The following is a 26,743-nucleotide window of genomic DNA, read 5'->3' on the forward strand; positions in this document are numbered from 1 at the left end:
GTTAAACCACTAAATATTTGTTTACACCCACAGATTTGTGTTGTTCTCAACTTTGGTCAGAGAATCTTCTCTTTGCAGTGACTGCTGATGCAGACTCATTTCTGGTCAAAGTGCTGTGTATAATGAAATGAGCGCTCAGCTCTGCCTGGGTCATCTGTATCCATCTCCCTCCATCCAAGGCTCAGGACATCTTATGGCAGAGGGCAAGGAAAGAGCCAGTGGATGTGAGGACAAGCTACAAAATGCTTCCAGACATGACAGAACCATGGCACTCACAACTCATGGTGGCCACGGTCACCTGCATAAGGGCAGGCCAGTGAAATCCAGCACTGAGTGGGTTTCAAGATAAGGCCCCACCTCTATTGGAGGAGCAGCAGCTAACAGTTGCCTAGGGATAGAGGAAAAGTCACTCTCCTTTGGGGACATGGCTGCTGGCAGGCTGCTTGAGCCCCAGTGGATGGCCACATACCCAAGGGCAGCACTAATGAGACTCAAAACAAAAAGGAGGACATGCAGTTGAAGGAATGGCTGGGGAACAGTGGGGAGCAGGCAGGAGGGCATGGGAGATAATATGATTAATACACATTTTATAAATGTATGGAAACTCTCAAAGAGGTGAGAATATTATTTTAAAAAGTTAAAACATCTATGCTGTAGAAGCAATCTAGAGGCTGAACAACAGGGCAATGGATAAAGAAAATGTGGTATATACAGACAATGCAAATCTCTGAAGTTCCTCCATGAAGAATGAAGTCATGTTGATTACAGGAAGGTAAGTGTGGCTGGAGAGAATCATACTACAGTGAATCAGGTCTCGGGAAGACAGAGAGCCCATCTCCCATCTGTGGTTTCTACATCTTCACATGAGCACATAAAATTATGTGTGACTACACAGCATGAAAAGATAACTGAAACTTTAGGGGAGCAAGGGGACTAACAAGTAGAGACGTGACAGAGCAAGGTAAGGAGGTATAGAGAAGGATGTTCAAAATGCAGTGCATTCTTATATGAAAAGGTTCTGTGTAAAGCAAATACACCCAAAGGGGAAACTTTAAAAACAACAATAACAACAAAATTTTCAGGCTATTGTGATTCAATTGAGCTCTTAACAGAAACCAAAAAGAAATATGAGCTATATTCTTTCTCAAATTTCTAAGCTCACTGATTCTATATCATACTATAAAATAATGTATTTATTTCATCTTTAGGTACCCATAATATTGTAAGTTCAGTATGGCACTTGCTAGCCCATCATCAGTATATTGCATAAATTACTCATAAAACCACAGAGATTTATAAGGCAATTTTCTATTACAAAGCAATTAAGAAATCTACCGAGTACATTGTGACTATTTCCCTTCAAAATGTGTACATTCCAAGTCAAGCAGGCAGACCATTCTAAAGTCTTACCTCATTTTATCTCCTCAACAGGAGGAATGTTTTAATGAGGAAGGGGAAAGGTTTGCTGATTATGGTGTGTGAATATGCTTGACCCATAGAAAGTAGTACTATTAAGAGACATAGCCTTATTGGAAGAGGTGTGGCCTTGTTAGAGGAAATATGTCACTGTGGAGGTAGGGCTTTAAGGTCACATCTGTATACTCAAGTTTGGCCAGTGTGACACTGTCTTCTCCTGGCTGTTTCTGATCAAGCTGTAGAACTCTCAGCTATAGCACCACATCTGCCTGCACAATGCCATGCTTCCCACCATGATGATAATGCACTGAACCTCTGAAACTGTAAGGCAGTCCCATGTAAATGTTTGCCTTTGTAAGAGTTGCCTTGGTCATGGTGTCTCTTCACAGCAATGAAACTCTAACTAAGACACCATGTTACACACTTACCTGGCAGTAGCAGCTTTCAGGTCACAGAAGTGAGTGAGCAAAGCCTTAACAATATCATTACAGACAACTTTAACCACATCCACGTGACTCAGCCTGTGGCGAATCTGCTTGACAATTTCCCAGAAGTCATCCAAGAGCAGATAGTAGAGCTGCCCGTCATCTCTGCTGAGGTTCCCATACCAGGAGAGAATATAGTCTCTGTAACTGTAGTCGAACACTATGAGGAATAAGCAAAGCTGGGTCAAAGTTGCAAACATCAAGGCAGTTCATTGTTTAAAATATAGTGAGGGTAGGACACAGAACAAGGGAAAGGAAAGCTTTTAAGTTAAAAGACCCTCATCTAGCTGGAATGCCTGAGGTCTTATTCTGTCTAATTTGAAATATTTGATCATGATGTCCATCTATTTAAATACATATAATATAGCCAATCTTCTCAATCTTCGATTTGGCCAAGGTCATGCTTCTCCAATAAGATACCAAAGCTCATATGAATAAAAAACTGACACTTCTGTCAAGTTTATTCCACCCTAAGGTTCTCTGCCCCCTACCTATAATCTTTATAGTTCTTTACTTCTTGGTACTTAAACCATGGTTCAGGACCATGATTCTCTACATTCAATTACATAACAGATTCAGTATTCTGTCTACTAATAAGACCCCAACAATACAGAACAACAATACAAGAATGGTCCCACAACCCAGCATCATACACAGTCAGCATGTGTAGCCAGCTACCTTCATTGGGCGATTTCAAGACTACCTCTAATTGTAGGGAAGACCCATCCAGTAGAAACAAGAAAATCGCCGGGCGGTTAATCCCAGCACTTGAAAGGCAGAGGCAGGCGGATTTCTGAGTTCGAGGCCAGCCTGGTCTACAGAGTGAGTTCCAGGACAGCCAAGGCTATACAGAGAAACCCTGTCTGCAAAAACAAAAACAAAAACAAAAAAAAAACAAAACAAAAAAAGAAACAAGAAAATCTGTATATGTGCTTTTATATTTTTTGCAGCACATATTAATAGAATAAAAACAGGTAAAATTGATAATATATTTCATTTCATATAATGTACTTTTATAATAAGTAGTCAGCATTTAAAATTAAATATTTTCATTACTTTTTCAAACCATGCTTTGAAATCTAGTACATATTTTATAATTGTAGCAATCACAAATGAACTATTCAAGTTTCAAGTTTTTGGTGCTCAAAAGTCCCATTATAGGTCTAGTTATTGTCCGTGATAGACATCACCACTCTACTTAATACAGAAAGTCTGTAAAGTTAATGTGCGTACTCAAGAAAGAACTTCTGAACAATAAACCTACATCTGGCATAGATGGTGTCACCTCTAAGTGCTGGGGGGGGGACGACATATTTAGCCACATAACATTGCTCAGCTCAAGAACACAAAACTCAGGTGGATTTCTGAGTTTGAGGCCAGCCTGGTCTACAGAGTGAGTTCCAGGACAGCCAGGACTACACAGAGAAACCCTGTCTCGAAAAACCAAACAACAACAACAACAACAACAAAAAAAAAGCCACAAAGCTTACTGATATTTTTAAAATCACTTATTTCTCAAAGGTTTTCTTATTCAAACACTTCTCTATGCCTGGTAGGGTAGTGCACGCCTTTAATCCTAACTGTTAGGACACACAGTAGGCTGATCTCTGAGAGTTGGAAGACAGCCTGATCTACATTGCAATTCCAGGCCAGTGAGGGCTATGTAACGAAACCCTCAGCCAGCCACACAGACAAACCAGAAACTATGTATAGAGCATCAAAAATGTTGTTGACATTTACATATGCCAAAGTTAAGTAAAATGTTAAGGTGATGGCAATGGTTTCAATTGTACCTTCTCACTGAGAACAATTACCTTCCAAAGAGAAGGAAAGGGGAAAACGCTACTGCCATCTTCAACTATTCATTAAACAATATCTCATAGCTCTGGTATGCAAGGTGGGACCGGCAGCCACATCAGTGACAGTCAAACATGGAAGAAAACAACAGATGGGCTCTTAGGATTCTCAGTCATTTTTATGTTAACATCCAGACATGTGATCAGATGGATCTTAAGTTGCCTAGCTTTTACAGAGCTGCTGTGCCTCATCTTGAACTGGGTGATTCCATTAAGAAGGCAGAGACATTTTCTGGTCCAGATGTAAGGCTTTAAGGTGAAAACTGGAACAAGACACTTCTATAATCTTATTCATTTGTGACAAACAAATAGAACATGGGTCTTACACAGCAAGTGAGCATGCCAGGAAACTGAGGTTAGAGGAGTAAATAACTTCAGGCAGCAAGGCCATCCCTCCTGTTCGACTCTGCACATCGTTGTCCCCCATATGCATATGCAGAAGAAGACAAGCAATAAGAGTAACAGACAGGAGAAACCAGAAACAGTGTCCTTGTCCACTGTTCACCTGACTTTAAATCACATTCATATGGAGAAATAAGCCACAGACAGCACTTTGTAAACTTGCTCTAGAAAGCACAACAGGAAGGCGGCATGAACAGACATCCTAGAGAACAGACAGAAACAGACAGAAAGAGGTTCTGCTCAAGTCAATGTAAAGAACTCGATAAAAGCAGCACAGCTGGCTAACAGGCAGTCATGCCAGATGGTACTCTTCCCATCAGCAACCGTTGAACAAGGGTGAAGAGCTAGTGGACAAGGATGACCAAACCTAGATGATCTCTAAAGAACCTGGTCTGCAAAGCCAAGTAATAGGAGCAGGAGAGTCCCTTGCTAAAAGCACTGCTTGGTTGGTCTCTTTCTCTTTTTATTAAACTAAGTTTTTATACCACAGAAATTTCAACTAAAAATTCTGAAGCCTAAGTATATGCAAAGTAGAAGCACTTTCCCTTTTTGGTAAAATTTAATTTCTGGGTCAAGAAGATGGCTCAGTGGCTATAAGTGATTGCCATGCAAGCCTGTCAGCCTGAGTTTGATCCCTGAGACCCAAGTAAACAGCCAAATGGTGTGACACACATCCGTGATTGCAACACTGTTGCACCAAGAGAGAAGGAGGACACAGAAAAATTGGTCAGAAGCTCACCAGGACAGCTAAGCTTGCAAACAAAGTAAGAAACAAGAAACTGCCTCAATAAAGTGAGAAGAGAGAAGAAACTTCCCAAAGTTGTCCTCTGGCCTCCATACCTGTATTATGATAGATGTCCCCCTATCATAAACACACAGATTTCAATTTATAGCAGAGTTAAGTGAAATTATTAAAGCTGTAGTAACTTTACAGTAAGATCTTCTCAGTGTGCTATCCTAGTGTCTGCTCTACTGCTATGAAAAGATACCATGACCAAGACAATCTTACAAGAAAATATTTAATTGGGGACTTGCTTTCAGTGTCAGAGGTTTAGCCCATTAACATCATGGTACACATGCCGTATGATTGGCTCTGGGACAGAAGCTAAAAGCTACATCCTGATTCACTGGCTGAGAGACAGCCTGGGCTTGGCATGGGCTTTTGAAACCTCAAAGTCCCACTCTCAATGACACACTTCCTCCATCAAGGTCACACCTAATTCTTCTAAATAGAGCTACTCCCTGGGGACTAAGCATTCAAATATATGAGTCTATGGAAGCCATTCTTACTTAAACCACTACATCTGCTAAAAGGTTTAATATGAAAGATGATGTATCATCTATGTAATATACTACTACATTTCTCAACTACATCGCATATGCTATTCAATACAACTCTGAAATATTATGGTAGTACAACTTGGTTATGAACTTATAAAATCAATATTGATAAAACTTTATATTCAGCCTTTTTTAAAATCATAAGATCTTGCAATATCCTTCCAATATATATGCCATGCTTCTAAATATTACATGCTTCTAAACATTACATAGCTATACAAACCCACACAAACACAAAAATGAAAAGTTGTATACATATGTTTGTGGGGTGTGTGTGTGTGTGTGTGTGTGTGTGTGTGTGTGTGTGTGTGTGTAGAGGACAGAAGCCAAGTGTCTTCCTTCTTTGTTCTCCACTTGGTTTTAAAGACAGGCAGGGTTCCTTACTGAACCTGGAGCTAACTGATTCAGCTAGGCTGACTGGCCAGGGAGCCACCTGTCTCTACTCCCTCAACACTGGAGTTGGAGATGTACGCCACTGAGTCTGGCTAGGTCCTTATGTCTGCATGGAAAGCATTTTACCAATTGCATGATCTCTCAGTCCACTTAACAAACTCTTTAAAGAGATCAATCAAAGGTGAATCAATTCCAGAACATAAATTCCCTCCTGTAAAGCAGACCTCAAACCCATTCAGAGAGCAGCAGTTGGTTGCCTCACTAGCAGTCATGCCTCTACTGCATCAGTGGTACATCTTGCCAGCAGGTGGTCAGCAGTTAACTTCTAGCATATGAAGTATATAGTTTTGTTGTTCCACTAACACCTACCTGTTTATTCTTATAATTCAGTATGTAAAGGCTTTAGGCAATTCCTCATTGGCACTGAGCTACAACACAAACAGTCCTTAGCAATGAACATGTTTATATTCATACGACACATATATTTGAACTCAATGAATTCTTTGATCACATTGTTTTAAATGATATATTCCAAAGGCAATAAAGTAAATTTATAAAGATAAAATGGTACAATATTTTCTAGTTATATCTAGTTAAAATTGGCTTCAGGAGATAATTCTTACACATTTTCTAAGTGGTCCTCATCAACTGCAGGTAAATAACTGCAGCCATGACAGACACATGGCCACTTCAGCTTTGCTGAACATAGACCACCACTTTATCAACACTAAGTCTGTTATCATTATCTGTGGTTTACTGAATGTACGGATGTTATGGGTTAGAAATATAAAGTATACTCCAAAGATACAAACTGCACTCACTATGGATGTTTGCAAATGCTGGTATAATCTCTTAGCTTTCTCAACACACCATTCTAGATTCACCATAAATTTACATGGCCACATATTTAGAATTCTAGTTTTAGCTTGTTTGTTACTGTTGTTATCAGCTGCTGCCAAATACGTAAACTGCACTCTAAAATCTATTGTTATAGCAGCCAACAGCTCTCATTTTGGTAGAGGATGTGAAGTTCAATTTCCCGAAAACCATCTTATGTAAAACAAAGGACTTTTGATTCTTAAGAAGCTGCTTAACAATGCTGTCTAACAGATAACAGAAGCTGAGCTACAAAAGAGAAAAATACAAAAAGTCAACTTCAGTATAGCACAGAGAATACTACCAGAAGGAAAAGGGCTGGATTTAGTACAATAAGATGAACTATCACATAGAATCTCCTTGATACATATAAGTGATACATTAGTAAAAACAACAAGTTTAAAATAGAAAGCAAGTCATCAAATGTACTTTAAGAATACCAAATAATAATTAAGCAAAGCTTCTACACAAAGGCTTTGTATGTCACTTTCCTTTCAAAAGAACTCACGGCTAAGGGCAATGTGTCACTTGTTTCTGTCAAGTAGGCCTCAGTTGTTTCTAAGCCCGCCCATACAAAGGCTGCTAAAACCAACTGGCCCATCCAAGAGAAAAAGGTCATGCTCAAAGAACTGCAAAGACATTTTTAGGTCTTCCAAAATTCAAAAGGCTCCATAGTTTTGGCATTTACAATGGCCCCGGGGTAGAAGCAATTTGAATGTCCACATAAGATGTGGCACATAAAACAGTGAAAGAGTGATCAGCTTTCAAACAGACAGTTAAAACACGGTCTGTAGAACTAAACTTTTTAACATTTTAAAGCTTTATTGTGTGTTTGTGTGTGTGTGTGTGTGTGTGTGTGTGTGTGTGTGACTGCATGTCTGTCTATGCACCATGTGCATGAGTGGTGCCCATGGAGGCCAGAAGAGAGTATAAGCCTCTGACACTAGTTACACAGATGGCTGTGAGCCACTCTGTTTGTGCTGGAAACCAAACCCAGGTCCTCTGCAAGAGCAGCAAGTGCTCTTAACCACTGAGCCACATCTCCAGCAGCAACAGGGATGATGAGTGTCTTTTATCAGGCTAATCTTCCTATATGAAATAACTATGAATTTTAGAGGGGGGGGGGGATCTTAAGGCCATGAAGTAAAATCAACAGTTGGAGCAGAAGCTAGAGAACTGGCTCAGTGTTTAACAGTAATGCTGCCTTTGCAAAGAGCCCAGGTTCAGCTCCCAGTACCCACATCAGGTGGCTCATAACAGTTGTAAATGCTGTCCCAGTAGTCCAAATATCTTCTTCTGCTCTCCATAGACACCAGACACACATGTGATACACATGCATACATGCAGGCCTTCATACACAAGCACATAAAATAAAAATAAATATTTTTTAATTGGCACGGGGCCACCATGATGAGTCAGTGATTAAAGGCATCTGCTGTGCAAGTCAGACAACCTGAACTAAAATTTTCAGGGGCCATGGTAGAAAATAATTAGGTCCCAAAGGTTATCCTTTGACCTCCACATGCATGGCATGGCATATGTACAGCTACACTTACACATAACACATGCACATAAATAAGTAGAAGTTCCTACTCTATAAACGTTTAAACCACTTCCAAAACACAGATGCATCCATCTTCAAACAGAAACTCATGAAAGAGTCCTCCTGCTGTAGGAAGGATAGATAAACTAATTAGGAAGACTACGAATTCCCTCTGAGAACAGAGACTGCTCTACACAGTAATTCCACAAGCCCAGTCCATCCTCACCGTCTTTCAGAGCACGGTCCATGTTGTGAGAAATGACCACTCTTCTGCCCTGAGCTGTCTCCTGTGGATTTCCATATACAGGGCTCTGAAACCAGAGGAAAGAGTAGAGATTACTGAATGAATCCGCTCCATATAAAGATAAAGTCAAGACAAAGATTAGGAGAGTGTAATCTTACTCTGGAAACTTAGACGAATGTTCAAGATTAATTAAGAAATTTTACAAAAAGAAGAATTAAATATTATAATATTGGGAATAGTGGGAAACTATAGAGTTAGATCATCTATTTATAAGAATTAAAAGCATAACAAAAAAATAAGTCAATGAGGGAAAGATAATACTATTTGTCTGTTAGGATTTCAATAAACACCATGGCCACAATCAGCTTGGGGAGGAAAGGGTTATTTCAGCTCAAAACTTCCATCACTGAGGAAGTCAGGGCAGGAGCTCAAGGCAGTAGCCTGGAGATTTAAAAAAAAAAAAAAAAAAGATGCAGAGGCCATAGAGGAAGATAAGTCACTGGCTTGCTCCTCACTCTGCTGTCTCACGTAACTCAGGACCACCTGTCCAGGGTGGCACCATCCTTCTCAATCACTTATCAAGAAAATGCTCTCTAGACTTGTCCAACAGCTGACGGAGGCATGTTCTAGATGGAGGAGGTTCCCTCTTCCCAGATGACCCTAGCCTGTATCAAGCTAACATAAAACCGAGCCAGCACACTACTCAACAAATAATAATGGGATAGTTTTGTATTCATACATGCGGACATGATAGTCATACTTTATTTATAACTTGAAACTGATTGGGAAGCTAAGCATTTCCTTAAACTAAATAATAATAATTAGAAAATTTGGGATCAGATGTTTATAATCATGAGACAAAGGCCTCTCTACAATAAGGAACAAAGTCTAAAAGTTATACAGGAAGACAAAAACAAAACAAAGCATGACTTTAAAATAGAAAACTACTGTTTGCCAAAAACAATATGAACAAAATATAAGTAATACTCTAAGAGAATATGTCAACACTTATGACAAAAGAGTATCTATTTATAGATGTATATTTATGTCCCTATCCACAAACCTCATCCTACACTGTCCTTGCATTAGGAAAATTTACATTAAGGCAATCCTGTAGCTCAGATGGCCTCCATATGGAATCTGATCAGTCCACTTTTGCTTTGGTATTTTAGTACATATATCACAATACTCATTCATAAAAGCTTTGGTAGGCCAGGCCACTATTATTTTTAAAATATATTTTGTATTTTTATTTTATTAAAATAAATGAAACCTATCTTCATGTTAAATTTTAAAACTACCTCAAACTAACCAAGGTCAGTTTTAATTACATACAGACTTCTATAGAGGAAAAAAATTAGAGATCTCAATATATAATTGCACATTTAAAAAATGTTTTCCAAAGTCAGGCCAAAACCTAAAAGCTTTTCTTTAGTACGTGTAAGCAGATCCTCGGAATCAAGAACAGACAGCCTAGCAATAAACACTTCCTTGAATACATAACGGCTTTTCAGTCCACAGCCACGATATACTCAAACTGTCTATGTGCCAAGCCAGAGATGCCCTTTGAAGAGAAAGCATCCAGAGAACATTGCAGAAAAACTTGGGCATGCCAACACACTAGTCACTAGACAACCAGGAGCTGTCTGAACCCTAGCCTACACAGATTGGGAAGAGGGCAGTGCTCTCTGGGTGGCTTTGAAGCCAATCCTGACATCATTCCTGTCATGCCCACCACCATCACTACTCCAGTAAACAAATGTCTCTCCTCTTTACTATGCACACAGATTTTCAAGTGTTTCCCGGTGTGCTCCAGTTTAGATTATGTTAAAAAGAAAGACAGGCATAGAGATACACGATATAATCCAGTACATGGACACAAAAGGATGGTTATTAGATGGCTATCCTTGGCTACGGTGCTAGTTTAAAGTTAGCCTGAGCTACTTAAGTCACAGACAAACCAAGCACAAACAAACAGACAACCAGAGGGTGAGGTAAAAGGAGGTGAGAAGGGGAAAGAAAGGAAGAAAAGGTTGCACAAAGTTCGGGGTCATGGGTACATTTCCTGTGGAGCTACTGTAATGGTAACCTATCTTACAAAAGCAAATGCCATCCTGCACTCCTCATTAGCCACACAAGTGTCACAGGGCTGTCTCCCCATGGATTCTGAGCACCTAACTGTCTTCTATAACCCCTTATTTTCTCACTTTCCTCAAAACCCTGCCTCCTTCAAAACAATCATATCTGCCTTGGCCTCAAAACTAATGTATCTAAACCCAAAGAAATGAAGAAGCCATGTATATCTTTCCAGGCAGGAAAGAGAAGACTAGGAAACGTGGAAGGCCATCTCATCAGATGAAGACTCACAAAGATGGGGAACATACACAAGCACACAGTTCCCACTGCACACACTGGGCACCATGTCAGAGCTGGTGCAGCAAAGCAGGACAGGGGAACATGGCTCCACAGCTGGACTGGTTTGGCTCTGCTGTCACTTTCTAATCACACACACACACACACACACACACACACACACACACACAACCCAGGCACTTTCTATTAGGCTCCTTTTAAGGGTCTTATTGTTCCTTAGTTTTAAATATAATTAGTATTGAGGTTCCAAAAACAGAAAAACACAGTATTGGCCGGGAAAGTAATAAATAGCGAAAGGGGTTGTGACTCATTGAGCTAGAGGTATTGATTTTTTTTTTGTCTCAACAATAAATGAAAATCAATAATTTTTAGGTATCTCCTCTAACTCAGTGTTACCCGAAACACTATTAGCTTACACTGCACCAAACTGTGAGACAGGTTCAAGCCTACATCATGTCCATAACTGTAAGCTCACACAAAGCTCTTGGCAGAATGTTCCACATGCAACAACACAGTCCAGCTATGACCAATAATACAACACAGAATGTCACCAATTTTCAAGAAAACTGGAGGCAGGCATGGTAGCACACACCTTTAATCCTAGACTTCTGGAGGCAGGGACAGATGAATCTCTGTGAGTTCAAGGCCAGCCTGGTCTTCATGGCAAATTCAGGCCAGAGAGGCCTGCCTCAAGAAAAGGGAGAGACAAGGATGAGGAAGAGGAGGAGGAAGAGGAAGAAGAAGAGGAGGGGTCGGAGAAGAAAGAAAGAAAGCTGGCTAGTTAGGATTTCTTGTTGAAATGGGAGCCACAGAAAAGTAGAAAGCTGGGCAAGCAGGGTGAGGCAACAGACACATCACTCCTAAGATATTTTTGCCTTTGTGGCTACACTTTACAGTTTACTTTATTTGTTTCCTGGAGCTGTACTACAGTTTCTGTTCCTGCTGCTGGAGCCTACAAGTCAAGTCTGCCTTGACAAAGGCCAGTTTAGCTAAAGCTGGACTCTGCCCTGTTATATGCTTCCTTGTGAGCTTGCTTTCCTTGACATAAAAGAAAACTGTCAAAACATAAGCTAAGTGATAATTTTTTTGTCTTGATAGGAAGTAATGGTATCTATAAAATCTCCTCCCCATTTTCTGGAGTCTTAAGATTTAGTGTTTGTTTGTTTTCTGAGACAGGACCTCACCATCTAGCACTATCTGGCCTTGAACTCACAGAGTTCTACCTGCCACTAAAATGTATTTTTGAACTGATAACATAAGAGCATGAACAAGTACATAGTGAGGTACTGTGTGATGTTTCCACATGTGCACATACACTGGATGAAGTCTAGATCAGGTCAGCTATCTCACTGGTCACTTACCACCTCACTGTGATAGAAACGTTTTTTAAAAAAAGACTTGGTATATAAACCAGATGGGCCTGAAACTCAAGATTGTCCTCCTTAGCCTCCAGATGCAGGGACTACAGATTTGTACCACTGGTCCCCCTGACAGAATCTTTCAAAGTCCCCCTTTGGGGGGGAGGGGCTAAGGAGCTGGCTCAGGGATGAAGAGGACCTGCAGCTTTTGCAGAGGACCACTGTTCAACACCCAGCACTCATGTCAAGAGACTTGAAGCGAATGGTAGCACTAGCCCTGGGGAGTCTGAAGCCTTCCCTGATAGCTACCCACACACACCCACTCACACACAACAGAAAAGAATAACTGATATGAAAACAATCCTTTTTATTTTTCTAAACTGAGTACAATGGCACAAGTTTACAGTCCTAGCTACTTGCTTATATAACACCAGAATGTGAGGTCAATCCATGCAACACAGACTGAAAGAAAAGAAAAGAAAAGAAGGAAAAAGAGAAGAAAAGAAACAAAAGGAAAACCCATTCTCCTAGCACACTGCTGTCACATGCACAGTCACTGTACTATGGTACAAACAATAGCATCACATATTCCTCCTCTTAAAGAAGACTAATTTCTATCTTAAGTATAAGGAAATTTATTTTTGAAATAAAACCTACAAGTCTCTTATACTGATACTTCTTTAGATTTCAAACAGGCTATAATTTTTCAAATATTATTTTCAGCTACATAAGTTCTAGGGACAGATCCGTCAGCATGTTATGAATATAAAGAATGAACTGAGCAATATCCCTATTCCAAAGGTGTTAGCATCTGTTTCCTTGGAGTCAGTGTGACCAACATTTTGTGACTATAACTATGAGCGAGTTACTTTTCTGTACCTCAGTTTCCTTATCTGTGAAGCAGATGACAATAGTACCTAAGTAATGACTAGGGTCAATACAAGCATTAACAGGAAGAATACACATGGACTACAGCAGCAGCTAGACGGCATATAAACCATCAGAAACCATCATGGCACTTTTTCTAGGTACGTATTTTGTGTGTGTTGTTTGTGTGTGCACTTGTGTACATGAAGGTCAGAGGTCAGCATGCAGAGTCTTCTCAATCGCTCCTATCTTACTTTTCAGTTAGGTCTCTGGCTGTACCTAGAGCTTGAATATTCAGGTAGACTAGCTGGCTAGCAGGCCTCAGAAATCCTCTCTGCCCTCCTCAGCACTGGGGTTCCAGGCATGCACCATCACCCCTGACATTTTACATGAGTTTTAGGGATCTGAACTCAGGGCCCTCAATGCTTGCATGTCATTGAACCATCCAACCACCCTCAGTTGCATACTTTTAAAAGAAATTACAATTCATATTCATATTTGGCTTTTAGACTCAATATTGAATTAAAAGCATTGCTTTCATATAAAAAACTTAGAATATAATATTTGCGTGACTTATACCATAATTTATTTGCTTACTCTACACTTAATTTGGTTCTACCATTTTTCCTATTTTAAATAAACAATATTTCCATTTTTGTACTGTTAAGTACAACCAGAAATGTTCTAAAAGACACTAAGTGTTTATGAGATATATAGTGGATTTGTATCCTAACTTTATTTAAAGGATTTAATGTCTAAAAGATTTTCCTATGGGCTGGAGAGATTGTTCAGTGGGAACAAGAATTTTCAACACAAATGTAGGGACCTGAGGTAAAATCTCTGAAATCCACATAAAAGCCAGATACACGGGATGAACATCTGTAACCCAGCACTCCTGAGGGAAGATGAGAGGACACCTGGATACGCCCCAGAGCTTGCAGACCAGCCAGCTTGCATACACAGTGGGAAACACAGACCTGGTCTAGAACAGGTGGGGGTGAGGACAGACACCAAGGTTGTTCCATGACCTCCACAAATGCACTGTGGCAGACATGAAGCCACACCCACATTCCCTCTCCCTCTCCCCTCTTTGGTATACATACACACACACACACACTAATAAAAATTAAAGAATTGCTTCAAGAAGTTTGCACCAGCTAGGAAGAAACAGAAGAGCAACCACGTGGAGCTTGGAGGAGGAGCACTGACGTTTTCCAGCTGAGCACAAACCGTGTGAGCAACTGGGGCTATCCTGTAAAGCACATCTACAACCTAGCGTGCACCCGCAAAGGAGAGGCACTCTTTGCGGTGCTTCCAGACTTAGACACCCCTTTCATAAGTTCTGATTTACCTGTCACAGCAGATGGCTCTAGAAATGTTTCTCAGTAACTAATCTAAGGAAAAAAGTATTATCAGAAAGGCAAACTCTCGTTAAGCTATTCAATATGGATAGATTTTTGAGATAAGCTGATAATATTTAGGAATGTTTGTCAGTGTATTTGAAAGAATCAGATTTACATGGGAGGAGCCTGTTTTATTTCTTACATACCAATCTGAAGGGCCTTAAAAAACACACTCTGCTTGATTAAGACAAATTAAGGTCCATTAACTATAACATGCAAATAGTAATATAAAAAAAATAGAAATTAAAAGGTATGGGCTGGATAATGGAGCTAGAGAACAAAGTCAAAAGCAAACTGACTGAGGAAAAGTAGCTAAGGTCTTTGGCACGAGCTTTCCGGATTCCTGAAACAGCTTGTGTGGTAGACATGCCCCCGATTTTGTTCCTTGCTTCTGTCATACAGAGTTTGTTTGGCCAACCTTAGGTTTCTGTGAAGTTAGTCACATTCCCATCCACCTGTTCAGTCTTCGGATAACCACTGCCAACTCACTCTGTCTGCCTGGCACTTAGCTGGACAGACAACAGCAAATAAACTGCATTTGCTGTGCTCATGGGATTTAATCTATACTTGGTAAACATTCATAATCTAGTGGCTAATAAGCCACCATATGTCAGGAGTGTGCCTAACGACTCCACTAGTCTTCATGTTCCGGAACCCTCTCCACTCTTCAGTCCCCCCTCTCTTTAGTTGTGGAAGGGAGTTACTCAAGCATCCACTGAAGCTCTAAGAGCATTTCATAAGAATTCTGAGATTCATACATATTGACATATATTACATAATCTCCTTTCATAAGAGACAACTCTGAACTTAAATGATAGCCAGCTTTGTCCCCTGCTCCAGAGCTTATGTAAGCCAGCAACTAGATGAGTCACACAGAACTGCTTTTTCCCAGCACGTTATATTCCATTTCTGATATAAAATACCACAACACCATTTTATTAATCGGTTGGCTGGTTTTTAAATAGAACCCTGTGATAAAAATCTTTGTGCCTAGTTAGAAAACTCCCATTGGTGATCTGATTCAAGGAAGCCTGTTTCTCAGCTGCCCTGAGGCAGCAAACTGGACTCTCCAGCCCTGACTATAGGCATGCAAAGAGACTCAGAAGAGTGCTATGCACAAACATCAAAGCACAATCCAACTACATGTACTCACAGAGGGTGCTAAGTCCTTTCTAACTGGTAACACTAGCCTAAAGCTAAATAGTACTAAATAGTAGCGACCGATTCTTCCCTTTCTATCAAAAATGAATGTGTTGAATTTCAGACTAAATCCTCCTCTTAGACAGGCCTTTCCACAGGAACAATTCTGCCTCTGACTAGACAAAAGGCTAAAAAACCTTCACTAGGCCAGGAGTGGTGTGTACCTTTAATCCCAACATTTAGGAGGCAGAGGCAGCCAGATCTCTTTGAGTTCAGGCCAGCCTAGTGAGTTCTTTTCTCCCTAATTCATTATGATATCAGGAAGCCTCTATCTACAACTTGAAAGCATTTAATTTTCTAGATATATCTGGGAAAAAATCTTTGGATATAGTTTTATAGACCCTTCTGTGTATTTTTGGCCTGGAACTTGCTATAGCTCAGTCTGGCCTCAAATTCAAACCAATCCCTCTGCCTCAGCCTCCCAAGCAATGGAATCACTGATGTGAACTAGCTCTTCTATGTTTCTTAATTCAAAGACATTTAGACTGTATCTTTGGAATAAGTATTTTTAAACAATGATTTCTAAATAATCTCTAAAATCCCTGAGCCCCACTTTGAGAAACACTCCTAAGTGGTCCAGATAAGAATCAGAGATTTATTTTAATATAAAACAATGATTCACATAAATTGAGAGATGAATCTCAAAAGATTCATCTATGGAACTGAGTTGTAGCTCAGTTGGTTCAATGTTTTACAACGTGAACCAAAACTCAAAAAAAAAAAAAAATGCATCTGGCTATAAACAAAAACCGAATCTGTCTTATTGGCAGAGGTTGACTGGTTGACTAGAATGTCTGTACTGTGGAGAGGTTGAAATGTTCAGGTCCAGAAGCTAAGAACACTTATCTTGGGCTAAGTTCTGGCCTCTGAAACAGCCATTCCTTGCCCACCTCTGTATTAGAATCAACATCTTGTGATAACTGATTTAAAAGCCCTTTTACAATTTACTGACTCAGGAGAATACTAGCTTACACCAATCCAAATGCTAACAATTCATCAGATGGCATCTTAGGCCTATAGAAAAGCTCCCCCCACCTCCTTGTTCCCACCTGTCTGACGTACCAACCAATACATTGGAACATAGATTTGGGGTAGCCTAAATCTATGTTCCCAGGCCATAGTCACGTAAATGGCTCCAGAATAAACTATTTCTTATTTCCTTTAAGATGAGAGCTGTGGTTTTGCATCTATGCTGAGTATGCAAAAAGTCCTAGGTTCCATCCCCAGCTGCACAGCCACCAGGTGCAGTGCCACAAGCCAGGAACTCAGGCATGGAAGGTGAAGTAGGAGGATTAGAAGTCAGATTATTCTAACTAAATAAAAATATAACCTGGACTGTATGAAACTCTGCCAAGAAAGAAAGAAAGAGAGAAAGAGAGAGAGAAAGAAAGAAAGGCAGACAGACAGACAGAAAGACAGACAGACTCATGCCCAGGTTCCTTTGGACACTGAAGTGATAACTATGCATATACTTCATTGTGCTCACAAAGGAGATGTCAGGAGCTCCTTTTTTTCTGCAGAATTCCCACTTAACAACACCAGTAACAAACCATTAATCACTTTAAAAGGCAAGGGACAACTAGGCAGTGGTGGCAGGCAAGGGACAACTAGGCAGTGGTGGCAGGCAAGGGACAACTAGGCAGTGGTGGCACAGACCTTTAATCCCACACTCGGGAGGCAGAGGCAGAGGCAGGCAGACCTCTGAGTTCAAGGCCAGAATTATCTACTGAGTGAGTTGTAGGACAACCAAGGCCATGCAGGGAAACAAACAAACAAATAAACACCAAAAAATATGCAAGGGCAATTAGCTTAGTTAATGGAGGTAGTTTTAAATAAATATAGTGTCTACATCAAAAACTGTTTTATACAATGTTAGAAACCGAAGCTGAATCAGTATTTTTGGAAGTTTTTTTTGTTTGTTTGTTTGTTTTGTTTTTTCGAGACAGGGTTTCTCTGTGTAGTCCTGGCTGTCCTGGAACTCACTCTGTAGACCAGGCTGGCCTTGAACTCAGAAATCTGCCTGCCTCTGCCTCCCAACCCAAGTGCTGGGATTAAAGGTATGCACCACCACTGCCCAGCATTTTTGGAAGTTTTAACAAGGCTAAAACACAAGCCACAAACTGAGAATCCCCATATGCTTAACCCAACCACTTCAGAAACCAGTATGGAAATTCCTTAAAATACTAAAAATAGACCTCTCACTATAGCACTCCTGGGTATCTATCCAAAAGCAATGAGGTCAGAATACAAATCAGAGATCTGCATACAGTGTTAACTGTAACACTATTCACTATACCCAGGTCACGGCACAACCTAGGTATCTATCAGCAGACTTGGATAATGAAAATGTGGTATATATACAACTGAATGAAATCATATCATTCTCAGGAAAACAGATGGATTATCATGTTAAATTATCCAGACACCAAAAGTATTGTATAATTTACCTCACATGTGAAAATCACAAAGATTTTTTTTTTAATGACCAGATAAGGGGCCAGAGGGGAAGAAGAAAGTGACAGATTAAAGTATTAAATTGGTACATAAAGAAAGTCAGTAAAGCCACCAATTTGTAGAATTCAAATGCTCTCATAATTATAAAATTATACAACTCTAAAGAACAAAAACGCCCCCACCCCAAACCTAAATTTGATTACACCTAACTAGTGACATCACTCCTGAGCACAAATGAATCTCCTAAATGACAATTATACAGCCAGGTATGGCTCAGGCAAAGTGGTCCAGAGGTAGCAACCTCCCCTCCCCCAGCCTCAGCCTCTTCATTCCCTCATCTCACAGCATGCAATGCAATCTTCCCTGATGACACGATATTTTTTCACATTCATTGTGAGTGTGGAGGTCAGAGGACAACATGCAGGAATTGGTTCTCTCTGTCTACTGAAGGTCCTTAGGATCAAACCCAGGGGCAATTACTTAATTACTAAGGTATCACCACAGCCACCTCTTCAAAGACAAGAGAAATAAGATGAACCATATGAACACTGGGCCAGATCACAGTCACACGGGGGCCTTGACCTTCTCTATTCCGTCATCCCTCATCTCAGCTGTCAGTCATCATCCCCGTAGGCACTCACAAGGCTCTACAACACGGGACAGCAGACAATCCCTTTGCTTCTTCCCTCGAAGCCCTCAGATCCTTCCTGGTCTTAGAGCCTCCCTTGGCTTAAGTGATATCTAAGTGACTATCAGAGACACTGAGCCACCTGCCATTCATCTCGCTCTGTCAGGTTTGGGATGTCATTAAACCATTTAAACCTGCGACCTGATTCATAAAATGGAATAATAGTAAATGCCTCGTGACTGAGAGAAGTGAGTGAGTATGATGCTTAGTAGACAGCAAGGGCTCAATAAAGGTTCTTGCTGCTATTTCATCCATTTGTTTCCAAATAGTTTACCACTGCCCTTTAAATAACCTTTTAAAAAAGGAAGTAACTTCTATAAAATGTCATCTTCTTCACCTTCAATAATTATTTTCACCTCCCACTTACCAAGATATTTGAGGCTTGAGATAGCGCTCCCACGTCACCCCTCCCCCCACCAGTCTCAAGCCTGATTCCATCCACACATGCTCTGACCTTGTCCCCCTGGCGCTGTTCTATCCGCCAGCCACTACCTCCGAGATCTCCAGCTCCTTCCTCTCAACTCTGAGGTCTTCAACACAGAAAAATGACAACAGCACCCACATGGCCATGCCAGCTCACCACCGTCTATAACTTCAGTTCCATGGGATCCGATACCCTCTTCTGACCTCTAAGAGTACCAGACACACACAGGTACATGAACACATGTACATAAGACACTCATACACATAAAGTAAATAAGACTAAAAAACATTTTAAAGGACTATATTCCGGGCCTCTTCCGTGTCCCCTTCGCCCTCGAAAGAGACACGTGAGGCAGTGTTCCGGTGGTTACTACAACGAGGCTTTATTCTTGTATCAGCAGAAGCAGAAAGACCCCAAGCCCGGGAAAGGCACTGCTATATGTACCCTAGAGTGGCGTGTTCACTTCTGATTGGCTGTTCACTCATCACCCCTTGTTACGCCTCAGGATTGGCAGTGGCTTGGCGCGCTTTCGCCTCTTGCACCTGGGCAGTTAGTTGTTTACTTGTGAGAGCACAGGATGCTATCACCACTAACCTAACGGCTCCCTACAGGACTATAAAATCCCGTACTGCCCGACCCCACTATCTTCCCTTGCTGCTTTTCTCCTTCCCTCCTCAGCCCACCTCTAGACTATGTGCTGCACAGGCCAGCCCTAGGCCTCCCACCCCACTCTTTAACCTGGATGCCATTTCTGCCTCCAAGGCTACCTTCACCTCTTTGCCTAAAGCCCTATAGTATCCTGGCATAGGCCTACAATATTCCCAAGTTGTGGAGTATGGAGGTCACCCCCTTTCTGGTTCTCCACACACCCCATGATGCTGTTGGCTATTCTCTTCTCTGAGATCATCTCCAGGTCTTCTTCTCCGGAGTCTCTGCCTCTCACCCCTCAGCAGGCTGTCCTTCCTTCCTTTGTCTGCCCACCTCCCTTCTATCCAACGACTACCAACTCACCAATTCCGTCTCTAAGAACTCTACTTGTTAGCTCTCATCTCTCCCCCATATTGCACATCTGCATACCTAATTACAAGTTGACCACATCCACTGGGATGTCAAAATATCTAGGACCAAAACTTTTACATTCTTACCTCTACCATGTCAAACCTACACAACTGGCATCTGTATCCATTCCAACACACAAGCTGAAACCTAGAATTAAGCTAGGATTGCCCTCTCTTGACCTTAGAAAATGCTTACTTGGCAGAAATGAAGAACACAGGACTGACTAGACAAGAAGAAATATCATCCTGAGTGAGGTAACCAATCACAAAAGAACACACATGGTATTCACTCACTGATAACTGGATATTAGCCCAGGAGTTTGAAATATCCAAGATTCAACTCACAGACCACATGAAGCTCATGAAGAAAGAAAACCAAATGTGGATGCCTCGGTCCTACTTAGAAGGAGTAACAAAATACTCAAGGGAGCAAATATGGAGACAAAGTGTGGGACAGAAACTGAAGGAGAGGCTGCCTGGAGACCATTCCACCTGGGTATCCATACCTTGTGCAGTCACCAAAGGTAGACGCTGATGTGATGTTAAGAAGTGCATGCTGACAGGAGCCTGATATAGCTGTCTCCTTAGAGGTCTGCCAGAGTCTGACATATTCAGAGGCAGACGCTCACAGCTAACCATTGAACTGATCAAGGGTTTCCCAATAGAGAAGTTAGAGAGAAGACTGAAGGAGCTGAAAGGGTTTGCGGCCCCATGAGGAGAGCAACAACACCAACCAACCAGAGCTCCCAGAGTCTAAACCACCAGTCTGGGAGCATTTAGGGAGCTCCATGGCTCTGGGAGCTGGAGCACCATGGCTCCAGCTGTATATGTAGGGGAGGATGGCCTTGTCGGGCATAGGTGGGAGAGGAGATCTTTGGTCCCATGAAGGCTAGACACCGAGTGTGGGGGAATTCAAGATGGGGAGGTGTGAGTCGAGGAGGTAGGTAGGGAAACATCCTCATAGAAGCAGGAGGAGGGGGGATGGGCTAGGGGGTTCCTGGGCGGGGGGGTGGGGTGAGGAATGGGGTAAGGAGATATCTGAAATATAAATAAAATAACCAATAAAAAAAATTTTAAAAAGAAGAGGAAAACAGAACCTGCACGTCCATCAAGTGGAACAAAATGCACTAAGAATGGGAGCAAAGGCCTTCTGTGAGCTTGAGGGCTACACATGTATGGCACACTAAGATAAAATCAGAACAGCTGAGATCTAAGTGAGTGTGCTCGAACAGAGGAATGATGGTTGTCATGAGAACCTCTCACATGAGGTGGAATGCCCATTGTTTTAATGCCTAGGTCTCCTGCCTCAGATTGTCCTAAGGCGGTAAGAAATCCTGGACGCCTTACCAGAAGTTTCTTGGGAATGGGAACTGGTCCAAACCTGACCAATAAGATGTGAGGGAAGCACTGCCAGGGGCATTTCTAGGAATTGTTTTGCTGTTTATTTAGTTATTTTATTTTCTGGTTCCAATCATTTTCCTGCTTCTCCCAATTCTCATCCTGTGAGACTGCTGTACCTAAAACCGATGCAGTCATTTGACCAACAGTCCAAAATGAACTGACTCATGAGAAGGGGGAACAGAGAGGTGTACAGAGAAATGGTGCCAGACCTTCCACTAAGCCCTGCCTTGATAATTTCTTACAATGAGAAATCACTTTAAGGTTTAAAAACAAGGAACCGGCTATAGGACTCAATCATGTGTACCACACATCATCAGGGTGTGATGGTCCATGCCTCTTGATCATCAGATGAGTGGTCAATCCGGCACTCTGCCAAGAGTACAAGGGGTAACAATAAAGGACATGGACTGCTCCCAGACAGTAGAAAATTAGAAGTGTGAGCTGGACAGTGGTGGCGAATGCCTTTAATCCCAGCACTAAGGAGCCAGAGTCAGGCAGACTTCTACCTTGGCAGAGGCTGGGGTAGTTTCTGCCTTAAGTTTGAGGACATCCTGGATAACCTGGGAATTCCAGGCTACTTAGACTACAGCATGAAATCCTGTTGTCACCAATCCCACCTCTTATCCTTCCTTGTTTGTTTTTGTGGTAAACCTGAAAGTGGCTGTCAGAATTAACCCTTAATGAATCATAGTGTGGGAAACCTGACTTTTACCAGAGAACTGTAAGAGTATATGGCTGTTATGGTTCTAAGTCGGAAAAATGCTGACTTCAAAACTGTTCTCTTAATGTCTGTGCTGTACCAATTCATTCTAGAAGCGTTTGTCTTTCGCCTATCAAGTCAGCTACTAAAATACTAAAGATAACAGGGGACTTTCTGCCTCGAGTACAAGGAGTAACAATAAAAGACAGGGAACTACTCCTAAATGGTATAATATTAAAACTGTGCATTGGGTGTGGTGGTGCACACCTTTGATCCCAGCACTCAGCAGGCAGAGGCAGCTGGATTTCTGAGTTCAACACAAGCCTGGTCTACAGAGTGAGTTACAGGACAGCCAGGGATATATAATGAGACCCTGTATGGAAAAAGAAAAATTGAAAACTGTGATAAGCACAAGAAGTATTTGGTGCTATTGGACATGTAAATTCAGAGGAAACATCTTTGCCCAGGTAGTGCTGAGGGCTGAAGGCAGAAGAGAGCAGGTAACAGGCAGACAGCAGGGCTGAAGGCAGAAGCCATCAAGCCTGCCAGGCACTGAGGTTAGGGCGCAGAGTGGAAGTAACTGCAACAGATCAGACTAGAGCTACAAATAACAGGAAGCCACTGACAGGCCTTAATTAGACGGGTTACTCAAGGGATCAGCACGGGCTTGTAGTTTTAAAGGGCAAATTAAAGAAGGAGACAACCCAGAGGCAGAGAGACCATCTAAGGCTGCTGTCATTGCTGTGGTGGGGTGAGAACTTGGAAGAACTGGGTCCCTGTGAGGTGGTGGATGGATGCAGGTGGGTCTGCCAAGATGTCGGGAGCTCAGGCAGTGGGATGTGACCCGTGGCAGTGCTGGTCACTGATAACAGAGGCAAGGGGCCTCACTCACCTACGCTGTCTTGGACTTCTTTCAGGAGCTACAGCTACAGCGACTACTGAAGGGAAATGTCCAAGGAAGCAGGTGAATAAGTGGCCCGAGGGAGTTTCCAATATGGAGCTGGTGAGTGCAAAGGGGCCCGTGGGACTGACAATTTCAGTGACAGCTCAAAACGGACTTAAAGCTGAAAGCCACATCAACTTTCTGAGTTATCAAAGATCTTGGAAAGAGAAAGGTTTAGTGAAACAAAAAAATCAAGAACAGAGATGAACTATCCTTTGGTGGGAAAATAAAAGAAGCACATGATAGTTTCTAGAATACTAAAAATGTTCATTTCCTGTGTAACATGCTGTTAAACTTTGACTAAAGCCCTAGGGTATGCATTTGTATGAGGACACTTTCTAGAAGATGGGGTTTTTTTTTGTTCGTTGTTTTGTTTTTTTTTTGGGGGGGGGGGGCAGGATTCAAGGCTGAAGACAAGGGAACATTCTAGCTTGATCCTGAAGCCTGGTTCAGACAAGATGGAGAAAAGACAAGAACAGAAAAGACGCTGTTGTCCCAAGAAGTACAAATTCCCCAACTTCCATACACCAAGTTAACTTTCTTTGTTTAAGAGTGCTGAGTGAAAGAAACAGCTTTGAATCTCCTATCAAACCTTAATGTAGCTTAGGAAAAGAAGAACCAAACAGGATCTGCAGCTCTAGAGAAGAAATGCCCTTCCCTCCAGGTTCTGAATCAAGCAAGAACTGAAGACACTAAATGTAACTCACAGAAATGTAGCTGGCCAGGGAGGAAGTAGTGATGAAGAGAAGGGGATGAGGGTCCAAGGGGAGGGGTAAATGTCCAGTCAGAAGATGAGCAGATACTCATGACTACTCCATACAGAGAACAGTGAGAACTACAGTTAACCTAGTTACATAAGAAATGAAAGTTGCAAATCAATTCTCCAAAAGGTGTATTAAACACTAAGATGGAAGACTTATTAAATCTAGCACAAACAAGTCACATCTTATTCTGACAATGTACAATTCAGTTTCCTACCTGTCCTCAGAGGCATTTCACTTTAAATTTACATGCATTTTGATTTATATCTAGCTTCCTGCTATTCAGGCATGGGGAATCCCCAGGCCAATAAGTGTAAAAGAACAGGCTACTACCTAAAGATGCTGGTAAGTGCAGGCTAGCCCTGGGGTAAGATACAGCACACCTCAAAAGCCTAGCTACCATCTCCAAAAGCAGCATGTGATCCCAGAAGGCTACCAAAATACACTCATATGCAGAAAGGTTTCTGGAAAGCTCTACCATGCTTGGATAAACTATAGGAATGCACCCACTGCTCAAGCAGGGTGTAACTCAGACACAGACCTGGTACTCAGGGTATACAGAAGGCCTCTAGGGAAGACTTACCCTTGCCCTCTGCATCTGACCAATCAACACTACTTTGCTAAGCTAGTTGAGCTTGCGATTTTTTTTTCTTTTAAAAGTCCAATTGCTGTTTAAAAACATCAGGTTTCTATGCAGTCATGTGAACACTAGCAGCCTTCAGCAGACACTATTCATTTTCTAAAGCCTGCACCCTCTACAGAAAACTTGCTGAGTCACCTTTTCAGTACAATTGAAAACATACGGTTTTTTAAAGAAAATCTAGGACACTGCCTACCCCAATGTGATATGGTTTAGAAATGAACCCTACAGCATTTTTAAGCTAACAACATCAATTACCAAGGTGACATCACTGTGTACTACTCAGACAAAAAGCTACTTAAAATTCTAGAGTTGGAAATAATCACAGGAATGACCAGAATTAAGAAGGTTCAGTGTAGGACATCTCAAGACTTCAACCTTCACACTAAAGTGTAAATGGCAGGTGTTCTAATTTGCCTTTCGTTTCTGTGATAAAACACTAACCAAAGCCAGCTTGGGGGAAGGAAAGGGCTTATTGGGTTTACAGGTTCTAGACTGTGGGGAAGCTGAGGCAGGACCTGAAGCAGAGACCATGAAAAGATGCTGTTTACTGGCTCTTTCTAGGCTCATAGTCAACTGCCTTCCTCATACAACCTGGCTCATCAGCCCAGGGAGGACACTGCCCACAGACTGGGCCCTCCTGTATCTGTTAGCCATCAAAAAAAAAAAAAAAAAAAAAAAAAAAATATGCCCCAGACATGCCCACAGGCCAGTCTGGCTAAGGCAAATCTTCAACTGAATTCCTTTTTTCCAGGTGTGACAGGGTGACAACAAAACTAACCAGGACAGAGAGATTTTGGGGGTTGTTAGAAACTGAGTATTGGCTAAAGGGAACAGCAGAACACTCGAAAATCTTCTCAAATCTGTCCACCAGGCAACTATTGATATTTAATAAAGCCAAGTAAAAACCTTGACTATTTTCTCTTTCCTGGGCAGAAATCATTCTATAGCTCAGGCTGGCCCAGCTAGAACTCACTGTGCAACCAAGATTTCCATCATCTGCTTAGGCCTCTGGAGTACTGGAACTTGAGGCCTGAGCCACTCTCTGGTGGCCAGCAGCTTCATTAACCTTCTTCTCAATGTTCTTACTCCAGCCACACAGTACTTCTAATCACATTCTATTTGGCATTTCTATAGCCTCCCTTTGATGTTATCACTCTTGTAACTCCGAAAATGTCAAAAGCTGCCAGGCTTACAGACCAAGCTTCAATTCTACTCTCACTTAAGGACTTTCACAAGCCCAAGATTATCTTTCCAATCTTGGCTCCTGTGACTCGTCTGATATATTCACCAACAACTCAGATCTCAAATGGTCCAATACTCTGTCTCTGAAGTGGTTTTCCAGATCCTTTAACAAGTGATGAAAATGTATATTGCTCCCTTTGGATAGCACTGCTGAATTCAAATACAGCTTCCTCATTTCCTAAGATACATTTGCTGGTTTTGATTGGCATTTCTTTTTATGTTCCTCGTATTACATCGCTCTACTTTGAAGTTATGGTTATCTCTATGTAACTTCATTTCACATTTCACAGCCTTAAAGAAGTCTTCCTTCTTAACAAGAGACCAGAGAAAATAATTTTTCTGCATGTGCAATCACTGTGCATAGACCATGAAATGTCAGGTACCAAGAGCTTCTTGAATATGTATTTTTATTAGACTATATGTTAAAATATATCTAGAAGAATGGATAGCAACTACACTGGTGCCTGCTTTTGTAAAAAAACAAAAAACAAAAAAACAAAAAAAAAAACCCTTCCCTACGCACACTGTTTATCCTTCCATTTGCTTTTATTAATCATGTGACTGTATGACCTATAAAAAAGTACACCTGCAGCAACCCTGATGCCTCAAACATTTAAGCAGGATTCTTATTTAAAAGTTTTTAATTGGTGTTCTGTAAACCAATTATCAATC

At 41.4% G+C, this 26,743-nt stretch overlaps 1 protein-coding gene across 1 annotated transcript in view; it reads right to left on the reverse strand.

The window, feature by feature from the left end:
- The window catches only part of Snx25 (sorting nexin 25), a 104,124-nt gene that overhangs the window by 71,561 nt on the left and 5,820 nt on the right, over positions 1 to 26,743 (reverse strand). The window contains exons 2-3 of the mRNA XM_034520954.2: positions 8,539 to 8,623; positions 1,845 to 2,061 (exon numbers count right to left, since the gene is read on the reverse strand). Coding sequence (XP_034376845.1) covers positions 1,845 to 2,061; positions 8,539 to 8,623 — 302 coding nt within the window. The remainder of the gene's footprint in view (positions 1 to 1,844; positions 2,062 to 8,538; positions 8,624 to 26,743) is intronic.

This window comes from Arvicanthis niloticus, chromosome 16 (genome assembly GCF_011762505.2).
Source record: "Arvicanthis niloticus isolate mArvNil1 chromosome 16, mArvNil1.pat.X, whole genome shotgun sequence".
In the NCBI taxonomy this organism is placed as follows: domain Eukaryota; kingdom Metazoa; phylum Chordata; class Mammalia; order Rodentia; family Muridae; genus Arvicanthis; species Arvicanthis niloticus.